The sequence below is a fragment of the Haplochromis burtoni genome, unplaced genomic scaffold (assembly GCF_018398535.1).
Source record: "Haplochromis burtoni strain Fernald_Lab_line unplaced genomic scaffold, NCSU_Asbu1 Contig_49, whole genome shotgun sequence".
Taxonomy (NCBI): domain Eukaryota; kingdom Metazoa; phylum Chordata; class Actinopteri; order Cichliformes; family Cichlidae; genus Haplochromis; species Haplochromis burtoni.
Window position 1 is genome coordinate 936,530 of NW_024582410.1, and position 22,400 is coordinate 958,929.

At 40.8% G+C, this 22,400-nt stretch overlaps 1 protein-coding gene across 6 annotated transcripts in view; it reads right to left on the bottom strand.

Annotated features, from left to right (window-relative positions):
* The window catches only part of si:dkey-97m3.1 (fatty acyl-CoA reductase 1), a 59,135-nt gene that overhangs the window by 27,151 nt on the left and 9,584 nt on the right, over window positions 1-22,400 (bottom strand). For 4 of the 6 annotated variants that reach the window (XR_315887.3, XM_005923554.3, XM_042220478.1 and 1 more), the window contains exon 2: window positions 10,516-10,803. Coding sequence is in view for 5 of the 6 variants with exons in the window: in XM_005923554.3 (XP_005923616.1) it covers window positions 10,516-10,803 (288 nt within the window). In the remaining variant the exon portion in view is untranslated. Of the gene's footprint in view, window positions 1-2,875; window positions 5,317-10,515; window positions 10,804-16,532; window positions 22,395-22,400 lie in introns of those variants that run through there. The other 2 variants (XM_005923556.3, XM_042220479.1) reach the window with 2 other exon arrangements.

Sequence of the window (22,400 nt, forward strand, 5' to 3'; positions counted from 1 at the left end):
TGACTATGAAAAGGCAGTTCTGAAAGAAAAGTGGGCCGAATCTCTTACAAACAATAAAGTGACGTTAAATATTTCGTTTGAAGACATTCTTTTTGAAGAATGTAGATCGCCAACAACTGTGTATATTATTTCCGTCTACTATTAAAATATCATCTTTAAGGCAACACGTCAGAAACTAGGTTCTTTCACACTGATCTGAGGGTGTTTCCAAGGACAAAACCGCCGCAGGGTGTGACCCTCTCTGCCCCTTTAATGACAGGAAACAGGATTGCATTCATCTCGACCCGACCAAATCTGAAACCATGTGTTTTCGTCCTTTAGTTAAGCCCCATTTGTTGACTTCACTTGCCTCCAGCTGTTCATACAATATTAAAAAGCCTTGATTCATGATTTGATTCTTTAAATACTTCAGGGTTATTTTTCTTTCAAGGATGAGATACAGAACATAAAACACATTCTCAGACTAGGGCTGTTTGATATAACAATATATATCGGATGACGATATAAAAACTTCTATCGTTTCATTTTACGCTATCGTTTGTTTCGTGGTGTCGCAAAATAAACTGTTTACGGCAATATTTTTTCATCATTTTGATGGTCACTGTAGTGGCTCTATTAATTTCTTAAAGTTCTCTCTTTCTCTTATATTTATTATAAGCACACTATGGACGGACAAGCGCCTGTTTTTATGCGTTGTCCTTAGCAACAATAACGATAAAACCATCGCGTGTCCGATTGTTTATTTTCCACATAAACCTTTCAGAATAAAGCTCAAGATTCTGTTGAGACTTTTCAAAATAAACTGAATCACGTGAAAGATGCAGAGTATTTACGGATGAGAAGTAAAAAAAAGAGCCGTCAGGTGCTAAAAAAATAAACCTTAGACTCAAACGTTAGAACAGGCTTCTCCCCGCAGCACGCCGTGTAATAAATACTCAAAGAAAACAGTGACCGTTACAACTTATGTCTAAAAATGTATCGTTTCATGCATCTGTTAAAACATTCGACTCCAGGTACACGACGCCCAGCTGGAAACACTTCATGCAAGTCGAGCTGCCCGAGATTGACAGAATTTTCAGAAAATTTAAAGTTTTTGTGATTTATATCGTTATCGGACGATAGATGTCTTAAATCGGGATATGAGATTTTGGTCATATCGCACAGCCTTATCTCAGACAGACATAAAAGTTGGCTAACAGACACAGATACCAGCTGTATAAGAGCCTAATAAAATACCTGAATTTCATTCATCAAAACTGAAGCACAAACTTACTGGACATTAACATTTTAACTAATTAATTCTAGTAAAAATACTCCAAAAAGACATCAACACTACAAACAGAGACTTGAGGTATGGTTCAGGGACTAATGGTGCAGCCGGTGTTGGGACACCTGAGAGAATACACCCACTAACTTTAAGCCTTAAGCCAACAATCAGCTGACATAGGAACAGGAAACTGAAGACGTCTGGAAGCAGCCACATGTGGCACCTCCAGGGACTGCAGTTCTCACCACTTTCAGCCTCACAAAAACACGGCGTTTCAGGTAGTCTCCCTCCACATACATCTGTGGAACACTGAGCAGGGCTGAAACAAGCTCCGGAAGAACACCCCCTCTTCCCAAATGGCTTCACCAGCAACCTTTATTATGCTGGTCTGTTTCATAAACTTGACTTAATTTGTGGACTAACTACATGCAATCCTTTTCATTCTCTCTCGAGGGAGGAGTGTTAGAGCTTTAGGTCACCTCATTCTGTTTGCCTAATTCATGTTATTGCACGACAAACAACCACAGAGGAACAAATGGCATGCTGAAGGCCAGACTAGCTGCCATATCATGTGCTCTAAATAGTCATCTCTTTTCAGGAGTCAAAGCAGCAAATGCCAAGTCACTGCACGCACCTTCATCCTTAGATTGCTGTTTAAACATACACACCTCAACACACCTTAAACACACTGCAATGCACACTGGCACACATTAAGTGAAGGATTTAGCTAATAAGCACTAAATCAGGAATTAACATTGGGAAACAGGATAAGAACAGGCTGACGTTTCCCCGGGGAACGATAGATAGATGCTTCAGATGCTGGCAGCTGGCACGAATTTCATGCCCAGCTCCACAAGTGAAGCCCAGAGTTGCCCGTCAGGGACAGCAGCAATCAATGAAACTTGAATATTTATACTGCTGGAAAGATCACCTGGCTGTGGATACAAACAAGAGGAAATCAATACAACAATGCAGTTATATTAGATCAGAGTGTAATAATGGGTAAACGACTGAAAACCACAGAGAAGGGAGAGGACCCCATCCATAATCATGAGGACAAATCAGGGCTGTTTTCACATTGACATTTAATTTGTAAAAAACGAAATAGTGTCACACTTTTGTTACTTGTGTTTCACAGAGCTCAGTACTTTGGCATCACAGACAATGATAATCTTTATGCTGGTATCTATAATGGATCATATCCGTAAGCACGTGCTAATACTCGAATACTTTTTTCGCTCCACGCATACTCGGGTGCAACCATTTCCATGACGTGTCTTAAGCGGAGGTATTTCAGGCATCTTATCATACATCAAGCAGTGATGCACTACATTCATACTAATAACTCTCTTTATGTTCAAGTCTGGGCAGCTCCACAATGACGCAAGTCAGCCTGCAGTAATTGCAACGTCTCTAAACATTCCAACTCTTTCCTGAAGTGCCTCCAGATGAACCTAATGCAGGCAGAACGTTTATGATCATTTAGAGCCATCTGTGCTCCAGCTGCCACACTGATCAGTGAACAGCCTCTCCAGCATGACTACAGAGCCCCCCCCGGTTACAGGATCCTGCCTTGTCGGCTAAATTCCAGAAGACCCCAGTTCCTACCGCAAGCATTCCACTTTCCACCTCTTCAGCTGACAGCCCAGCACATCCTTCACAGTTACAGAGCTGGTTCTGCAGTGTGCTGTAAAGCCTCAAACACTATGACTAGGCTTCAACAGCCTGCTAGTGGGTGGGAAAAGCATGCCACAGAGCACGAGAGAGGCTTTTTTTGTACCCAAAGGCCTACTTATCAAGTGCCTGACATGCCATTCGGCACCCGGTACCGCAGAAAGAGCTGCAGTCATCCAAATGTTTTCAGTGAATCAAAGAAGCCTCAGCGCAGACAGAAACAGACAGAAACAGAGCTTAAATGTCAGAGTCGGAGCAGCGGAGAAGCACAGAAACAATGAGATTCCTATCGGTTTGTCCTTTTCCTGCTCGGGGCAGCTCATCTGATTGCATCCTTTGAAAAACACAATGGGACAGATCTCTTGGCCGTTACCTAGCAACAGGTGGTAAGAAAAGATACTGGCCTGGTTTGAAGGAGGAGAAGAGAGGCTACTTGAGAGACGAAGCGGTTCGCCTTCATGAATTATCCCGAATCTGAACAGAATAATACTGACCCGAGGACTTGCATGAATACCAATTAGTAGTTGAAGCTTGGTCATGGAAACTTAATGACATCACTTCTGAATGCAGACTGAGCATGAGCGAGCCTGCGGTTGGCAGAGCATCAAGCAGTGACCTGATAGCAGACACTAATAGACGGATGCCAAAACCAATGAAAAACCTGATGGCAGGGGAAATACTGCAAACACAAGTGGGAGATGTGTTAAAAATAATAAAAGAAAAAAATCTGATTGTACACAAACAATTTACAACATTATATTTCCTTTTATTGATTTTTTTTTTATTTGCCTGCATGGTGCTGCTGTGTGACAAATCTGCTAGTGCGGCTTTGTGGGGTTTCCCAGTGACTCCTCCAGGACTTGTTCTTCATACAAGGCTTCACTAATCCAGTTTAATGAATCCTCATTAGGCTGAAATTGTCTTGGAAACTTCCATTCAGCTAATTTGGCAGCAGTAAAGAATCAAACTGTCACATTATGATGACTGACAGATTTCATTAAAGAAAAAAAAACATGTATACAAAAGGTGGACAACTAGACAGCTTCCCAAAACACAGATGTGGGGAGAAAAAAAAAAAGCCAAAGTCTAAATTAGATAAATTTCCTTAAAGATGGCTTCTGTCATTTATGTAGTTGTTATAAATGTTCAAATTCCTTTTTCCCTTGGTAATTTTGAATTAAAATGGCTTACTGATGCCATAAAAAGGCAGGCAATGATTGATAACCATAATTGGTAACTGACTGAGTCAGACTGCTCCCAACTGCTGAAGCGACTTCTTCTGCAGTAAACTGGAGTAAATGACCTTTAGGGGTCTGAGCAAACCCACAGTAACTAACCAGAAGCAGTGTATATATGTCAGATGAAGTGTGATTGGTTTGTGAAGCCTCGAGCTGAATGTTTCTGCTGTTGCCATCTTGCCAACAAGAGAGGCATGGATCTGCGACTGCAAAACAATTAACAGCGCACGTCCTAATAATCCTGCCCAAAGAAACTTGAAATAAGCAAAATGTACAAAATGGGTTTAATTTTTTCTTTAATATGACCCGAAGAGAGCAAGAGAGCCAGGACCACGGGTCATTTTCCGACAGACTTCAGTAAGGCCACAGATACTGCCCCCGATGGGCTCTAAGAACAATGGCCTTACTTTTGAAACCCAGAAGCTGTCTGATGCCATCTCAAACGATTTTACTTTCACAGAGGCCAAATTTAGAACGCTTGAGTTAGTTTAATGTAGTGGCTTCAAAACAATAGCTAAGACACGTGCAACCCTAAAAATGGACTTTTTGTATGTATTTTGAAGAACTATGTGAAAGATCTGATGGACTCTGTCAGTGCTTAGCGCTCCTACAGTTTCCCCATTGTTTGCGTTGAGTACCCTGGCTTTTATTACACAAACACCGTGTTATTTACTTTGTTTTATTTGATTTATTTAGTGCATAATCATTGTTCATTTAGTAACTTGTATGTATAATGTATAACTTAAAAGTGCTCTTTAATCCAAAACCCTTAGACTTCTTACAGGTTTAGGCTTTCTAGACTTGCAGCATTAAACCAAGTTAACATAACCCTAAGTATACAAATTATGCAGCTCTGTTGCTGAATCGTCGACAAATAAACCGTTTGATCGTCAACGATTACTTTTCTCCCCTGAAAGCCACAGCAGAGGAGGGCCGTGCATGTGAAACTCCTCTCCTTGTCGCCCACTCTCGCCATTTCTGCGGAGCCTAAATTACAGGGTGTTATAACTGGCACTTTTACAGCGCTGTTGTGTCAGAGTAAACTAATTACATGGTGAGAGGCAGTCTCTGAAGCGGAGGCATCGCAGTCACCTTGACAAGAGGAGGGAGAAATAAAACCAAAAAAACCAAAAAAAAACTAATACACCCCCCCCCCCCCCCCCCAAAAAAAGTGTTGTGCTACGTTAAGGTACGCATTCTCCAACTGCTGCTCCACTGCCATCACAGCAGCTGTGAGAATAATGAATGCAGCAGCAAGGTTCAATGAGAGCAGTAAAAATAGATGCTATCACAGGAAGGAGGAGTGATACAGAGGAGGTTTTCTTAGGTGTACTGACAGTTTGAGGCTGATGGTACACAGAGAGCAGAGGCCAGAGCACGCATTGCCTGCGAGCGAGCACATCGACGCACAGCCAGCGTCAATCCTTTGGTCCTCATTAAGTCGAAAACAGTTTGGAGGTTTTTGTTGAGTCATGCTTTGCTGCTGATACAGCTGACGCCACATATTCGGAGCTCATCCTCACCTCTCTCCTTTCTTCCCTCTGCTGTTGTCTCCTTCGCCCATTTCCTCTCAACCCGCAGCTTTTCTCTCTGATCTTTTTGTCCTTAGGACATCCTTTGCCCCAAAGCCTCCCGACTTTATTAAACATCCAGTGCACTCATAGTCTCCTACTTCTCAAAGCACACCAGATACACAGGGGTGAATAATGAAGTGGACCCCCGGATGAACTCAAATCACTCCGGTCGGATTTTGGAGCCAAGTTGGACAGCATCGATATAAGACTGACTGGGATGGCGAGCGCAGTGACTGCACTGGAGGGTAAAGTCTCGGAGGTAAAGCAAGACATATTGAACCAGGGGGCTCATATCGAAGAGGCCGAAGCCCGCATTGCCGAAGTTGAAAGCACACTTGAGAAAACAGAAACGTCACTGAACTCGGCTATCAAACGAATCGCACTTCTTGAAGCCAAAACAGATGATTTGGAAAACCGCGGACGACGAAAGAACCTGCGCTATCTTCGGCATAAAAGAGGGAGCAGAGGGGCAACAATCACTCTTCGACTTTATTAACATCATGCTACTATAGTGGCTGGACCAGGTGACCCTGAATCCTCCCTTAGTTATGCTGCAATAGACGTAGGCTGCCGGGGGATTCCCATGATGCATTGAGTTTTTCCTTTCCAGTCACCTTTCTCACTCACTATGTATTAACAGACCTCTCTGCATTGAATCATATCTGTTATTAACCTCTGTCTCTCTTCCACAGCATGTCTTTTATCCTGTCTTCCTTCTCTCACCCCAACCGGTCGCAGCAGATGGCCCCGCCCCTCCCTGAGCCTGGTTCTGCCGGAGGTTTCTTCCTGTTAAAAGGGAGTTTTTCCTTCCCACTGTCGCCAAAGTGCTTGCTCATAGGGGGTCATATGATTGTTGGGTTTTTCTCTGTATCTATGAAGCGCCTTGAGGCGACTTTTGTTGTGATTTGGTGCTATATAAATAAAATTCAATTGAACTTATGTTAACATAACTGAGCGTTTTTAAGCGCATATTCGTTCTAAGTTTGATCGCAATCGTTTTTGGGTTGTATATTAACAGCTGAACCTCAACTAAGTCTTTTTTTGTTTTTTCCTACCAAGGGTAAACTTTACTTTATTACTGGGGGAAAAAAATCTGTATCATATGGTTAGTATACACTGTCTGATTTATGGGGTTTTGGAGAGGTCGCGTTGACTAGTTACTCCTCAGTGATGTGGATTAACGCCCTCCAAATAATTTGTTCAAGGGAGGGGGGAGACATTTCCAACAAGGAAATGAAAATGTTCAATCAGAAATTGTTTACAAGTTCTTTATCTGGTATGTGTGAGTGTGTGAATGTATGTGCAAACCTGCTTCTTCAATTTTTCCTTTACTTTGTTTATTTAAGTAAACAGTCTGACAATATTTTATGGAGAGGACAATTAAAGAAAACATTTTGAACGTTAACATTACGACCTGGAACGTTAGGGGGATACGGAAGTTAGCTAAACTGAAACAAGTATTAAACCGACTAAAACATTTTAACTCTAGAATTATTTTCCTACAGGAGTCTCATCTTACTGCATCAGAGATACATTTATTAACCAAAAGATGGCAGGGTCAGGTATATTTCTCTTCTTTTACTAGACATGCCAGAGGAGTCATTACTCTTATACATAAGTCAATCCCATTTCAAACTACGAGGGTGATTACAGATCCAAACGGGAGATATGCAATTGTGCAGGGCCGTATCTCCATGTTAGAAATAAACCTGATAAATATCTATGGCCCCAACGAGGATAACACATCCTTCTATGAAAATCTATTTCTCACAATATCAACCTTTGAGGGCCTTTATATCATAGGAGGGGACTTTAATTGCGCCCTGGACCCTAACCTGGATAGGTCGTCTCAAGCTGACACTACTCATACCCAGACTAGAAAAATACTTTTTAACTATATGAAAGATTTGAGATTAAATGAGGTCTGGAGAACAAGGAATCCAAATAACAGGGAATTTTCATGTTATTCTAGTTCTTATCGAAGTCATTCGCAGATAGACTACTTTCTTATCTCTACAGAGTTACTACCTTGTGTTGAGAACTGTTGGTATAACAGTATTGTGATTAGTGATCACGCAGCAGTATGTCTATCAGTTAGATTGGGCGAAGTTGATCAAGGTGTAAAGCGATGGAGGATGCAAACATTTTTGTTAAAGGACCCATCATTTGTCAAATTTATAGAAACTTGCATTGATCAATATTTTCAAATAAATAAAGATGAAACCACAGCTAGTATTAGGTGGGAAGCATTTAAAGCTTACATAAGAGGGGAAATTATAAGCTACAGTAGCAACAAGAGTAAGCAATATAACCAAGAATTAAAATCATTAGAAAGGCAAATTAAATCTAATGAAACAGAATTTTACCAGAGCAATGATCCCACTAAACTAAACAATCTGACTATTCTAAGAGCCAGGTATGATAAATTAACAGCAGAGAAAGTGGCAAAAAGTTTAATGTGGACCAAACAATTATTTTATGACCAAGGAGAGAAGGCAGGAAAATTATTGGCCTGGAGGATAAAAAAGATGCAAGCAGAAAAGGCCATCACCCACATAAAGTCCAAATCGGGTATTATAACAACAGACCCTTTAAAAATAAATGAAAATTTCAGAGAGTTTTATCAATCTTTATACCAATCTGAATATACGGGAAACAGAGAAACACAAGATGCATTTCTTGATCAGTTAAAATTTCAAACCCTCTCAGAAGAGGATAAAACAGCCCTTGATAGTCCTTTAACAATAAAAGACCTGTCAGAAGCCATAGACGACCTGAATAGCGGTAAAACGCCTGGCCCTGATGGACGTCCAATGGAATTCTATAAAACATTTAAAAATAAATTAATGCAGCCACTTCTTAACATGTATGAGGAGTCATACAAGTCCGGAAATACTCCCAGACTCACTGAGATTAGCTACAATAACCCTTTTATTGAAGCCAAATAAGCCTCCGACTGAATGCTCCTCTTATAGGGGAATTAGTCTTATGGGATGTGATACGAAGATTGTGTGTAAAGCACTCTCTAGGAGACTAGATAAATGTGTGCCTAATTTGATAACAGACGATCAACAAGGTTTTGTTAAAACGAGACAAGGCTATCATAATATAAGACGTGTCCTCAATGTACTTTATGAGAAAAACAATAGGGAGGACACTGCGCTGCTATCACTAGATGCGTGCAAAGCCTTCGATAGAACAGAATGGAATTATCTCTTACAAGTGCTCCCCAGATATAGACTAGGTGAAACATTCCTGAAATGGATCCATATTGTATACACATCCAACAGCACAAGTTTTAACTAATAATAACAACGTATCAAACCCTTTAATTTACAGCGATCAACCAGGCAGGGCTGCCCTCTGTCACCAATTCTCTTTGTGTTAGCAATAGAACCTCTGGCCATAGCTGTGAGAGCAAATGCAGGAATATCAGGGATAAGAATTGGAGGAAGAGAAAATGCATTTCATATTTGAGTAAACAACTCATGTGCTGTTCCTTTAGAGCAAGACAATATCTTTCCTTATGTAGGAAAGACCCTGAATATTGTATTTATCCCCAAACTCTATTGGAGAGAAATTACACTATACCAAATAGCATCCCATCCTTGTTATCCTGGAAGAGAGCATGATCATAAGAATAAAAATGTTTTTTTAAACCAGAGGATAAACAAGACTCCAACCTATCTCAGTAATACCAAACCTCCAGATCCTCTTATAGATTAACTATTCTCTTGTTTCCCCTTTAAGCCGTCTGTACTTCCAATTAAATAACGTCCATTTCATTAGCGTTTTGGTATTTTTGATCGGACCCCATATATTCTCTCGGTGCCTCTTCTGAAGCTCACAGATGAACTACTGGACTCTGGAGACCAGGGGCTGGATTTCTCATGTCGTTAAGCTTATTTCGCCATGGCAACACAAGCTGGTGTTATAATTCAAAGGCAAATTTCTATCGCTCTGCAAACATGCTTACAGCTGGCAATATGAATAAGCGGTGTCAAATGTGCATATACACTAAATGCCACATGGTTTAATTAATGGCTTCACAGAAGAACTTTTTAAAAGTGACTGCTGCCTTTCCTCATCAATTTCATTCGTTTTAAAGCCTTTAAAGCCTTCAAAGAAATGCATGGGTTCAAAAAAAAAATATGTCCAGTGTATTGAAATATCAGCAATACAAGGTGTTTCTGCTCATAACAGATCAGTGGATCATAAGGTTTTTCTCTATAATCTTTACCTTAAACTGCCCGGAGACAACTACGGCTTAAAATTGGTGCTTAATAAAAACATTTGAATTTAATGGGGTTTTTTTCCCCCCCTATCTTTAGTCACAGGAAGAACAAGAAGTCCCACAACAGATGGTTTGGCCGCCGATAGGGCCCTAATCTCTACATCATGGATTCAATTTGAGATGATATGAAGAGACAGACGACATTAAGAGAGAATAAATCCACTGAAGAAATGTGCCGGGTTCTCCAAGAGCAACAGAGTTGCCAAACATCTCCACAAAAAACAAAACAACAGTGTGCGCATGCATTTTCATTCGTACTTTATTAAAATAAATACATAAATAAAATTGATTTAGCCTTTTGTTTAGTTCTCATCCTACACCTTTTAAGCATGTCATTTACTGAACTTGTCAAACATACATACAGTGAACCGTGGCAAAGCTTTCCAAAGTTCTACTATACTATGTGTGGTAAAAGATCAGATCATATGTGCCCATTCGGTCAGAACATTATGCACTTGTAGCTCGTACCTTGCACTTCATCATGTCGCTGACCCTCTGCTGCATGGACTGCCCAGCCTTGGGTCTGACCAGGATGTAAAGGGCTTTGACCTCAGGGCAGGACCTCAGCAGCTTCTCCACCAGCACTTTTCCCATGAAGCCCGTGGCTCCTGTGATCAGCACATTCTTGTCAGCGTAGTATTCCACTACGGACGCCATGCTGCTACCCGTTGCGCCACCGCAGATGTCTGTCAGTCTGGTTTGTGCGTCTGTTGCTTGCTCTCCTAACCCGTCGAGGTCCCGGCCTTCACACAAGTCCTGCAGAGCGAGCGGGAGGATAAGAATGAGGATAGGCAACCTCAAACTTTAAATACTGTATCAGTGTCTCTAAAGCTGGTGTCAGTTTAAGCAATGAAGCATGCAGCAAGAAGCTAAATATGAACTGTGAATCGCACTAATGCAACAAGTGCACAGTTTCGCATGAATGTCCAGGCTTTGACAGATTTAGTCTCATGTATCTGGAAATGAAAACAAGCATTTCAATAAATTGAAAAATATGCATCAGTGGTGGCACGTCTCTGTTTTGACCTTCAGAGAAGACGCATGTAACTAGTCTGCAAACTTTATGAATATTTATACCATGAGGGGGAGGGAGGGTGATGCTCGGGGCAGTGTGACATCAGCTGCATGTGTGAGCGTGGGTACCAATGGGTACGAGTGTGTCAGGTCCACCAGCAAGGGTTCAGCAAGATTTTAAGCAGCAACTGATCACCGCTAACCACAATAACCTTTATAATTTATTCATAAATGCAAAAAGCAACAAATCAGAAATTATTTTTACCTGTACAAAATATAGTAAACAATATAATTTGGTCATAGATGGACTCTTTGAATACCACTGACATGAAAAAGCAGCTTAATATTTGATTAACAGATGAGCCATTTTAGAAGCAAACTAGTTTAAAAAACAAACATCAAAGTTTAAATTATTCTACTAAGGTTCAACTCACTCAAATTCAGTTTGATAGAGAAAAAAAAAGAAAAGAAAATATCAGTTTGGACTCTGTATCTGTCTTGAAGGGACTATCAGTGAACAGAGGCTATGATGCAGTCTAGAGATCTATTCCCAGGTGATTCAACCTCCACTTATACCTTGACTCATGTGCTTAATGACTCCCATGACACGGGAGAGTTGGTCAGAGACTCTCAGGACCATCTACAAGGTGACAACCCTATTAGAGGTTAAATATCTGAGTCTCCTTCAACAGTTGGAACTGAAGCAGCCTTTTGGATGACAGGAAAAGCATCTTCAAGAACCTAAAACAAATTTCAGCTGCCTTCTGCTGAAGCACTTCAAACTAAACATTCAAACTGTCTGCTAAAAATTCCCAAAACTCCTTTTATCCATGCATCCAAATTAAAACCAAACTTAGTTTAGAAACAAAGTAGGGAAGAATGCTTTCATGTTACTCTACTGCTCTGCTGTGTTCAGATTTGGATATATAATACGTAACTGAGGACATGCAAATATATCGCATAATATAAATAGCTTTTTATGATTGTAAACCAATTACAGTGAGGATTGCTAGAATCAAAATTAGACTATTATTCCCAGCTGCAGTTATTTATATGTCACCGCTTTGATCTCGGAAAACCAAACCTAAAACAGGGAAGGCGTTAGTGACAATCGGTGTCTGAATATAAACACAGGCGTTCACATACATCACAGTTAAGTCAAAATGTTGAATGTTGTCATTGTGTTTCTTAAATTTGTAAAGTCTTGGTTCAAACTATAGGATCAAAGGCATTTCTTTGTCCCCCTCCCCAGCCTCTCGAGGTTGTGGGGGAGGCTGTAGTGTTTTATCACAGACACATCCCTTGTGAAGATTCTGTTTGTTGTTTGGTAAACTTCCTGCCCTTTTGTGGCTTCACCTGTGTTGTGTATGGTGAACCAATACAGGAATTGACCGGTTGAAGATGTTCTGTTTTGTCTTGTGTTCTTCATGAGGAATAAGTCTCTAAACTAGCGGGGCCTGTGGAAACACAGACTCAACAATCACTATGGTTGACCATTGTTTGCCTGGGTTTGCTTCAAGGTGAAGACAAAAACGTTGGGCCTCAACTAACAAATGTATAATTTTAGTTATGATGATGCAGAACAAAAAACTAAAGCAGGCGATGCACTTGAAGTGAGCAAGTGCATGAGAAATTACATTACGCCAGGACCTTGGAGGCTGAAAAGACTCACATATACAATATACAAGACTGCTGGTATATTGAAGTGAATGGTATGATTTCAGTAATGACAAAGTGAGCTGCAACCTTCAATCCCAGCAAACAAGTTTGGTTTAAAGCTATAAAAAAAAAATAAAAAAATTTAATGCTAAAGCTCATCTTTAACCATCTGACATTATGCGTATTCCACATGCAATAAATCACATAACTGGGTTTTATGGCAGTTTTTAGTTTTATTTGACACCTGTGTTGTAACACTAACACTGACTCTGTTGGACTTTGCCCTTATTTCCTGTAGACAATAGACGACTATAACTGAATGCAACCTGAGAAGTCACATGGCCGCAGATAAGCTGCGTTTGTGACTCAGTGAGGGAGGTTGTGCCATGAGTCCATCTGATCAAAGCACTGTGTTGATGTGTGGGCTAAAAGCTCACCAGCACACTGCCAGCATTTGTGTGCAACCACGCCAACTAAGCATTGGTAAATCACACGCCTCTTAAAGACTAGATGACAGCTACCTGTCTCTGGTTGGTGTCACCCCCCCATCCCCACCCCACACCAACCAGTCACAGAGGGAGGGTGGCAGCGCGCCCAGTCTCATCCAACTTTTTGGCAGCAGCCAATAAAAATGCAGGACTTGACTTGTAAAATTTTCACTTGGCAACAATAGGCACAACATTTAGCCAAGACTGATGCTTGATCAGCACCTTCAGTGATACAGCAGAGCTGTGATTGTACACAAGATGAAGCTAAGCTCCTTCTCTTTGCTTCGTTCATCCTCTCTCCTGTGCTGCAGATTCCCAGCATGTCTGCCCAAAGACAAAAACCAAATCCTCCTGAGCCAAACGTGGCCCAGATAACAAAAACAATCTTGTATTTACTTGCTTTCCCTCCATTCTGCCGTCTGTGCATGCAATTTTAAAAATCAGATTCCCTTTCCACACAAACACGAGGAAAAAAGATGGGTGTGTGCATTCAGTTTGGGTTTCTACATGTCTGCACTTGAAAAACAAAAAATGTGTTCCAGAAACTGAAACGCCGGGGCTCCTACTGACATCTATGTTTAATCCCAATTTTGTCCCATTATTTTAATTCGATATTCCCCATCTTCAACTTTCAGACAAGGCAGTATCTCCAGATCTACCACTCTGTACACACAGATGACAACAAGAAGAGGTCACAGTCAAGGTCCTCTGCTGAGGCCCCAGACATTTCAGCCTTGTTCTTCACATAGATTCCCTGTGGACAAGAGGACAAGAGCACATGGGCTGAAAGTCACTACAGATTAACGCCTGACAATGGAAATGTTCCCGCAGCTGGAAGAGTGTTGGAACGGCCATGCATGAATCAAATTCATGAGACTGAATGCTTGTGAAACTCACAAGGTTACACAACTCCACCTCCTGCTTCTCTCAATGCCTGTCAGTTAAGCTGAAGGTGTCCACCCTCTACAAGCCAACATGGAAAGTGGGGCGAAACTGTCCATTATTCTCCTTACAGGCCTTTAGTTCAGAATTATGCATTTACAAGATGACTACAAGAAGTATAGAATACATACATCCCAAGTATTTGCTGAAAGTTTATAAATTGAATTTTGGTTCATTGACATAACTAGTAGCAATTAAACTTGCTTCTTAAAATGACACACACACACACACACACACACACACACACACACACACACAAAAATATATAAAAAATAGTTAGGCACCGCCTCACGTTAACAAGAACTCATATGGTGAGATCATGAAGTTCAGGGACGGGACAGCTCATTTTGAAAGAAAAAAAAAAAAACATTTACAATTTAAATTTTGCATCTATCGCCTTCAAGATGATCTCTTCGTGTACTTCAGGCCCCCTTCCAGCATCCCTACTAAGTTTAGTTTACTTTGGGGCGATCGTGGCTCAAGAGTTGGGAGTTCGCCTTGTAATCGGGAGGTTGCCGGTTCGAGCCCCGGCTCGGACAGTCTCGGTCGTTGTGTCCTTGGGCAAGACACTTCACCCGTTGCCTACTGGTGGTGGTCAGAGGGCCCGGTGGCGCCAGTGTCCGGCAGCCTCGCCTCTGTCAGTGCGCCCCAGGGTGGCTGTGGCTACAATGTAGCTTGCCATCACCAGTGTGTGAATGTGTGTGTGAATGGGTGGATGACTGGATATGTAAAGCGCTTTGGGGTCCTTAGGGACTAGTAAAGCGCTATATAAATACAGGCCATTTACCATTTGTAGGAGCACCATTCTGGCCAATTGCATGCGTCCATCTAGGATTTCATCATGGACTACAAACCTTCATGTCGATCACTGGTGATTACGACTCCATCCAATTTGTCCCACCACCAGCCCTGTTTGCTCACCTTTCAAGGTGAAGGGTCACATTTCTGACACACTGGAAGGGGTTGGAGGTTTGCCCAAGTCAACCTCCATAGAATCTCATGTTAAAATCTCAGATTTTGCAGCGTTAAAAAGCATGTTCAAAGACTGGTGCAAAATCATGTTGCACCAACCAAAATGCAGCCAAACCCAATGACTGAGATCACGGTGGCTACAACTTTTATACCGTCTCCAGGTTTGACATGCAGTCAGTATGAGACTTCAATACAACAGATGTCCAATGAGCTGACCTTCAAGTGCATAACCTCAAAATTTAAAACATGAAATAAATAAGCACAGTCTGAACTTTTTAATCACCTAAATTTCTGGGTAACACTAGAGATTCAGGATCTCAACATGGATGAAGGGTCTATAGATAGTTCTTTTTCCTCAGGCACCCAGCATGTTCTCTTGGTTTATTTTTGTCATACTGAATTAAACTTTACTTTTAAATCCCTCAGCCTGTCCTTGTCAATCACACAGATTATGAAGGACAAGCAGATATAAGGTCTGTCATCAGTGACCTTGTTGTGTTGTCATTGGTGAATAAGACTGCATCTTCTTTTAGAGTCTATATTATGACTTGAAAGGAGAAGTGCTGGGCAGCAAGGACAAGTCCTGAAAGCTTAAGGGACAAGCTTCTCAGGTTATGATGCCATCTTGACAAAGTACCACATCACATCCAAAGTCACTCGGGGGTCACTTTAGAAACAGAGCTGGGTGACGCTCAAGGCATACAGCTCAGCAGCAGAGGTTTACTGTTGTCTGCAGCTAATGCTGCTGCACTCCGGCCTTATTTCATGTCTCCTTTTCTTCACACTGAGGGCATTTTTTGTATTATTCCTCAAAAGCCACTCTCCACAGGAAATCCACGCCGTTTGTCTGAGGAAGCTTGTTTTAAGCCACAGCTCTGCAGTCCTTCTGCCTCCGGCCTTTCCCCACACAACCCTTCCATTACTGGGTCAGCTAAATGCAGCTGGAGACGCAGGCAAAAATCGAGCTGCACAGCTGCACACTGGCTAAAGCCATTATAGCCGGACAAAAGCTGGCAGCGGGAGGAGGGGAGTGAGTGTGGGAAAAATAGAAACAGCAAAATGATGCAAAATGCAGCCAATAATTAAAGCAGCATTAGTCAGTGCCAAGCAGCACAAAGGAACAGTCAGGCCCTTTCACTATCGCACAGTGATGGCAGTGACAAAAAGAATCCTGAAAAGCTCCGTTAAGTATACAACCACTACTGGCTGCAGTTTCACAGTGCTGTGCCAACATGGACTCCAGGAGATGCACCTTTATTCACCATCCAAAAGAACCACAAAAGTCAATACATCCTGCATTTAGAGACAGAGGAATCACCATCAAAGGCTTGAATTAACAGAAGCAATAGTGGTCATCCCAGCTCCTAACCCACAAGTCCACATTTCTAAATTTGGTTTTGTTAGGCTCACCGTGCTGTTTAAGGCAGTTTCTGGTTCTTGTCTCAATGACAATCGGAAGAGAGGAAATGAGTCTCTTTTCCCTGTCCCAGAGAGACTAGATGAGGGTGGGGTAATGACCTGACCACAAGATTAAATAAAATACATTAGCTGCTAAAAGTAACACTTGAGAAAAGCATGTTAATAGTGACTACTGGGCAAGCCCTTTAGTCTTTTAGTTACTGCTATTATGCCTGCAATTTACAGTGATAAGTGAAGTAAGCTAAATTTACAAGCCTCAGATAAAAATCTCACTAATATTACAAGCTTATAATCATACTTTATACACGCTATTGGAGAAACATATGTAGCAGAACAGTGTAGAATGTGGAGAGATCTATTGTAATAGTCAAGCTAAAGTACTAAGTGGACTTGAATAGGTTTGAGCTTAAAAGTTAACTAAAGCTAATGGATTAGCATTACTCACTTGTAAAATGTATAGCTCATAGTTTTAAGTTATGATCCAATAGTATAGATAAACAGAACTGTCAATAAACATAAGAGTTTAATTACAGCAACTAGTTAAACTTATAATAAAAACTGTATAAAACATGAGTAACAGTTAAATTGTTAGGCATAAATACAGCTAATAGTTAGCCAAGCATATGCTATGGCAAGGAGCTAATAGTGACGCTATTAAATACAAATACAGGCTATTAGCGCCTTGCTAATAGCATTACCATTAACTCCTTTATACAACATTAGCTAAGACTGACATAGCTGTAACCGTGAAATTGTTTGTTACATTGCATAATATAGACATTGATGGATCTCGTTAAAAGAAGAGGAAACTACACAGTAATAAAACATCACCCAAATAATATGTTTGTTCTTTTCGTAATAAAATGTGGTTCTGATGTTTTCTTGAGATACTACATAAGATAAATAAAAGTGTAAATAACCATCAATATAGAGGGCACAGAAATCAATAATATCCTTAAGAAAGAAATCATAAATAAAGATCAGAATATTTCATTGTTACAGTATTTTGTCTGGCTGCTTATCTTACATATGGCTAATCAAGTGTCAAGTTCTTCAAGACAGAGCTACTAGCATTAGCCATTTGAGCATGACTACAGCATAAAGGACATGGTGCCTACATGATGAATACGAGTGTGCTCCAGCAGTGGCTTAATGTATGTTACATCAGATAAACCCACTATAAATGTGACAAGTTATACACTACAGTATTAAAGACTTTTTCAGCATACTGCAGCTCAACTCCCCCGCTCTGGTGTATGAGGCAGTAACTTTGTCCCTTACACAAACCCACATAATTGCGCAGCACTTTTTAAAAGGGCCCTTATCCAAGACTGCATTATCGCATAAAAACGGCAGGTCTTCTCTCCCACTCCATTTTTTTTTCCTAAGGCAGCTAAATGCTAATCTAATTAGAATTAATTATATTGGCCGTGGGCTTCAAGGATTTAAGCAGGACCTCTTTAATTCAACCTTTTCACTAAACTATGAGCAAGTGTCAACACAAAGGTCAGCGCTCTCCGTTAGATATCTGGCCGTGGGAGCGCTGGTGTGTGAGCTAATGTTTCTGTGTGCACGTGTATATGCTTGCGTCAGTGCGTTGTCGACATTGTATGCGATGACAGAGGGATTCTGTAATTACACCAGCTGTCTCTGAGTGACAGAGCCTCCGTGAGCTGTGGTGTCCGTTTACGCCTGGCTTAGACCCAGGCTGCCAATCGCACCCGCAGTGCAGCTCTCAGGCCAAGAGGTCAGGAACTTGTATTGTGTGTTCAACATGGTATGAAACCCATGCACCACTTTCAAGTAATAAACACTGTCCTCCAATTATTGGCTGGAATCAGCAGAGTTTGATGACAACTTTTCATTTTCTGTAATCTGTGTATGATTTCAACTCTCACCGACTCTTGGGAACAAACTGCCCTCCAGCTTTTCTTGAGGACAGTTGCAGTGGTGTGTGTGAAGCATATGCAAGTTATACCTGTGTACCAAACCAAATTTAACTAATTAAAAATAATAATAAATAATTCTGTAAGACTAAACCTGGCATCAGAAAATGGTTACACTAAGAAATAAATCAAAGCAATGCATTGGAAGAAAGAAAAATGACCTACACAACTTGTATCCTTAAATATATAGTTAAAACAAAATTTGCAACACAGTGAGTTTACATCAGATGGCTCAGTCATCCACACCTTTTTAAACAGCTTCCCTCAAGACTGAAAAAGATATGCATGCTGCCACAAGCTTCACATGTCACATGTTCATTTGAATTCAACTTTCCATATGGTAAACAGTTACAGTGGAGGAAAAAAAAAAAAGTGTCATTGTATGTTTATTCTGAAATAGCATCGCTGGATTAAAGTGGAAAAGGTGACAAGGAAAAACTACTGGAGTTTCATGGAAGCCACAATTACTCTGATTCCTAGAAACTCAGCTTTCATGCACTGAGAGGAAACCGATCACCTGTCCCATTGTTTGAGGGCCACGGGGAGAACAGACCTCTCCCTGAACCATCAACACCAACTCACTCACTATAATACCAAAACTGCAATGTTATACTTTGAAATTAAAATTAGAATAATTGTTTATCATGCTGATTTTTCCCTTAATGCAAATACAGGGATGTAAATGGATTCATGGACTGCACAGAGCCATAAATCACTGATTCCCAACCAGGGATCAGTCTTCAATCCGTCAACCAGACCAGCTGAAAACTGGGTTATTATCAAAACAGGGAAGACAAAACAGTGCCTTTGTACCCCTTTGTCTTGATGTCTTGAATGCAAGTTCAAGACATTTTTATTCACCTTCCTGGTCCTCCAACTCTAATCAGTTGTCACTCCTCTTTTGTTGAATTTAAATTCAGACTTTGCATCAAGAATTTGATTCAGTTCCTCCATTGTGTCATCATGCATTTTAGCGGTAGGGCAAAAAGCACGATCCATCACTTGAGTGTACAAAAATTTCAATTTACTTCTCACTACATCATGTTCATTATGTAATGAGTGATTTAGGACACACCCATACATTTCTTTGATTTCACTGAGCAAGCTGCTGGCAGTACGAGTATCCAGTTCTTTCAGCTAATGTAAAAAACACCCATGCAAACTCAGGCTGCAGAGAGCCTGCCAGTGTTTTATGATCTATTTGAGGGAGCCATTAGCAAAAATGGCTGACCAAAGTCTCACTTTCCATAGCCAGTCAAGCTTAAATACAGTATCTAGACATGTTGTGATGATGGGTGAGGCGGTCTCAAAAACCTAATTGCATAAACAGACCAGTGGCACAGGCCATAGCCGCTCTGTTGCTTATCCCGCAGGCTTGTTATTTCTAATGTGGAAAGAGGCTTGCAGGATTTAAAGCTGCCATCAGTTATCCATGCAAAAGGTTGGTGGCTCAGTCAGAGGTTGGTCCAACCCAAATGCTTTCACCAAGTTCTTTTAGATTTTTGCCAAATTTGGTCTACTGCCTGACAACACGCCTCCTACTGTAGATAGCAGTAGTGAAAAGGTTTAATACGCCAACAAAAGCCCGTGTTGCAAAATGTTTTCTTCACATCAAACAAGACCAAACAGTCCAGGAAAGTTAATGCTATACATCCACTCAATACGCGACGTCCAGATGAACAAAATCAACTTTCTGGGATTTCCTAACCTGGATGATCGAGCATGCATCAAGACATGACCAAGCCACAAGAACAATTACCCTATGGTGGATATTATTAGTCTCAAACTGAAGCTTTAATGGTGTCATGTAGTCAACAATGGCTAATGATTGGTTCGTTCTTTTAACCAATGACACAAAGCTCCCTTGCATGGAAACAGGTATCTGTGACCAAGTGATTTAATGAGCTATCCAGAGCAAAGATAGATTACAGTGAACACAGAGTAATGTAGTCCTTAACACACTACAGCATCACCTTCTGTCAATGCCAGCTAGGTTTGTAATTAATGACAGAAGAGCTCTCCAAGTACCTCATCCATTTATGCATCCTTCTAAAAACCTCCACCCACCCATCCATCGTTCCTATATGCAGATTAAAGCAGATGGTTGTGAACATGAGAGGTATGAAAACCCACAGATTATTTCATCTGCTGCTGGACAGATTAGGTTACATTAATGCAACGAGATCTCTCCACTATACAGTTATAATCTTTATCTTTGGCGATTGATTTCAGAGAGGGTGTTCCTTGTGTCACAATCACTCTGATCATTCCGGCACGGTTGTAATAATATCTGAAAGGTGTGACAAATTTGATAATAGGGCACATACACACAAACACACGTAGTGTTTGGTGTCAACTTCTATGAATGGAAAGCAAATATCTTTGGGCCAGGAGAACATGGTTATTGTTACTGCTGCCGCTGGAGTGTGTGTTGATTTCAGGGAAAGAAAGCATGCAATCGGCTTTGGCCGTCTGTTGGCAGAAAGATTAGAAGAAAGGCTGCTCTCTTACTGGGATTGGAGCATGAACGTGGTCTCTGAGGGCCCACTTAGAGCTCTACCTTCCTGCCAGAATAACACATGTTCCAAAAATGAAGGGGTAACTGTGGCGCACTTCAGACAGATTCTCTTCAGCTAAAAATGGGTTGGCCTTAAGATTAAATGTGCTTTATAATTCAATTTGGTCTGGAGGTAACATTCATAAAAATTCATGTTATTTACTTGTGTATCTAAAAAAAACCATCCTTGATTCCTAATACATCACTGATATTTTGACACGTCAATATAGCAACACAACGTCTGATGTGTTTATTCATAAACCAAACCAGAAGACGATATGAGAGAAGCACATTTTTGCCAATTTAGCTCAAAATGGAACAAGATGAGCGCTCTAGTAATGTTTGAGGTTGCTTTCACCCTTATACTGCACATCTGTTTCTCTTTGGGTGAATCAACAGTAGTCGCTCATCATGCTCTTATTAAATTTGGCCTAATATCTGTTTTCCAACAGTTTTATATCTTGATTAAGTTTATCCGCCATGCTCATTGCTGACACCGTCCAGTTTTGATGGGAAAAAGTTGAGATGAGAACGTAAAAAGTGCATTTTCAGTGATATTCTGACACACATCAGCGCATTATCCAAAAGGTCGGCATAAGCCTCTGCTCTGAGAGTGCCAAGAAAATTCTGGAAAACCTGTATAAATACTTCCCATGCTGCTGATTCTGTTGGCTTCAGTTTCCTTTTTAACTCCTCTTCAAGCATCAGTTCACAGATTATACAACAACAAAAACACCTCAACTAGGTTTTAGCATCACTTTTTACTTAAGTGCTGAAAAACATTGCCGGATAAAATGACACCACACCATGAAGCTGATACAAAATTATTACGTCACAACCTCAAATCTCGATTCCACTGGATCAGACATTCTCGTATAAACAGAAAACAGCTAACAGGGCTGATTTAGGGCCATAATCGTGTCAACTTTTACTGCCTCCAGTACCTGTAATAGAAGGCAGCGTTTGAACCCTCGTTAAATCCTTACTTAAACAAGTCAGCATTCCAACAGATCCATCAAGCTTTGACTTTTAAATCACATGTTGCGACCGCGTGCCTCAGGCTTTATCTGGAGATGGGTCTTTGCAACACCCAAAAACAAAATTGTAAGAAATACATTAATATTTCATCTCTTACTAAACAGATGTTACAACTCCAATTCATCTGGAACACCCTCTCAAGTCAGACAAGTGGGTGGCAGTGTATGTAAACATTAGTAAAACTTGCAACCTATACTACTGTTGTGTGACTACCTAAATGAGTCTTTTAAATAGATTTCAGAGGCGTTTTTAAGCTAAAAGCAAAAAGAGCAAAAAAAACCCCAAACAAACAGAAAGCTTGCTTAGAGATGCATTAAT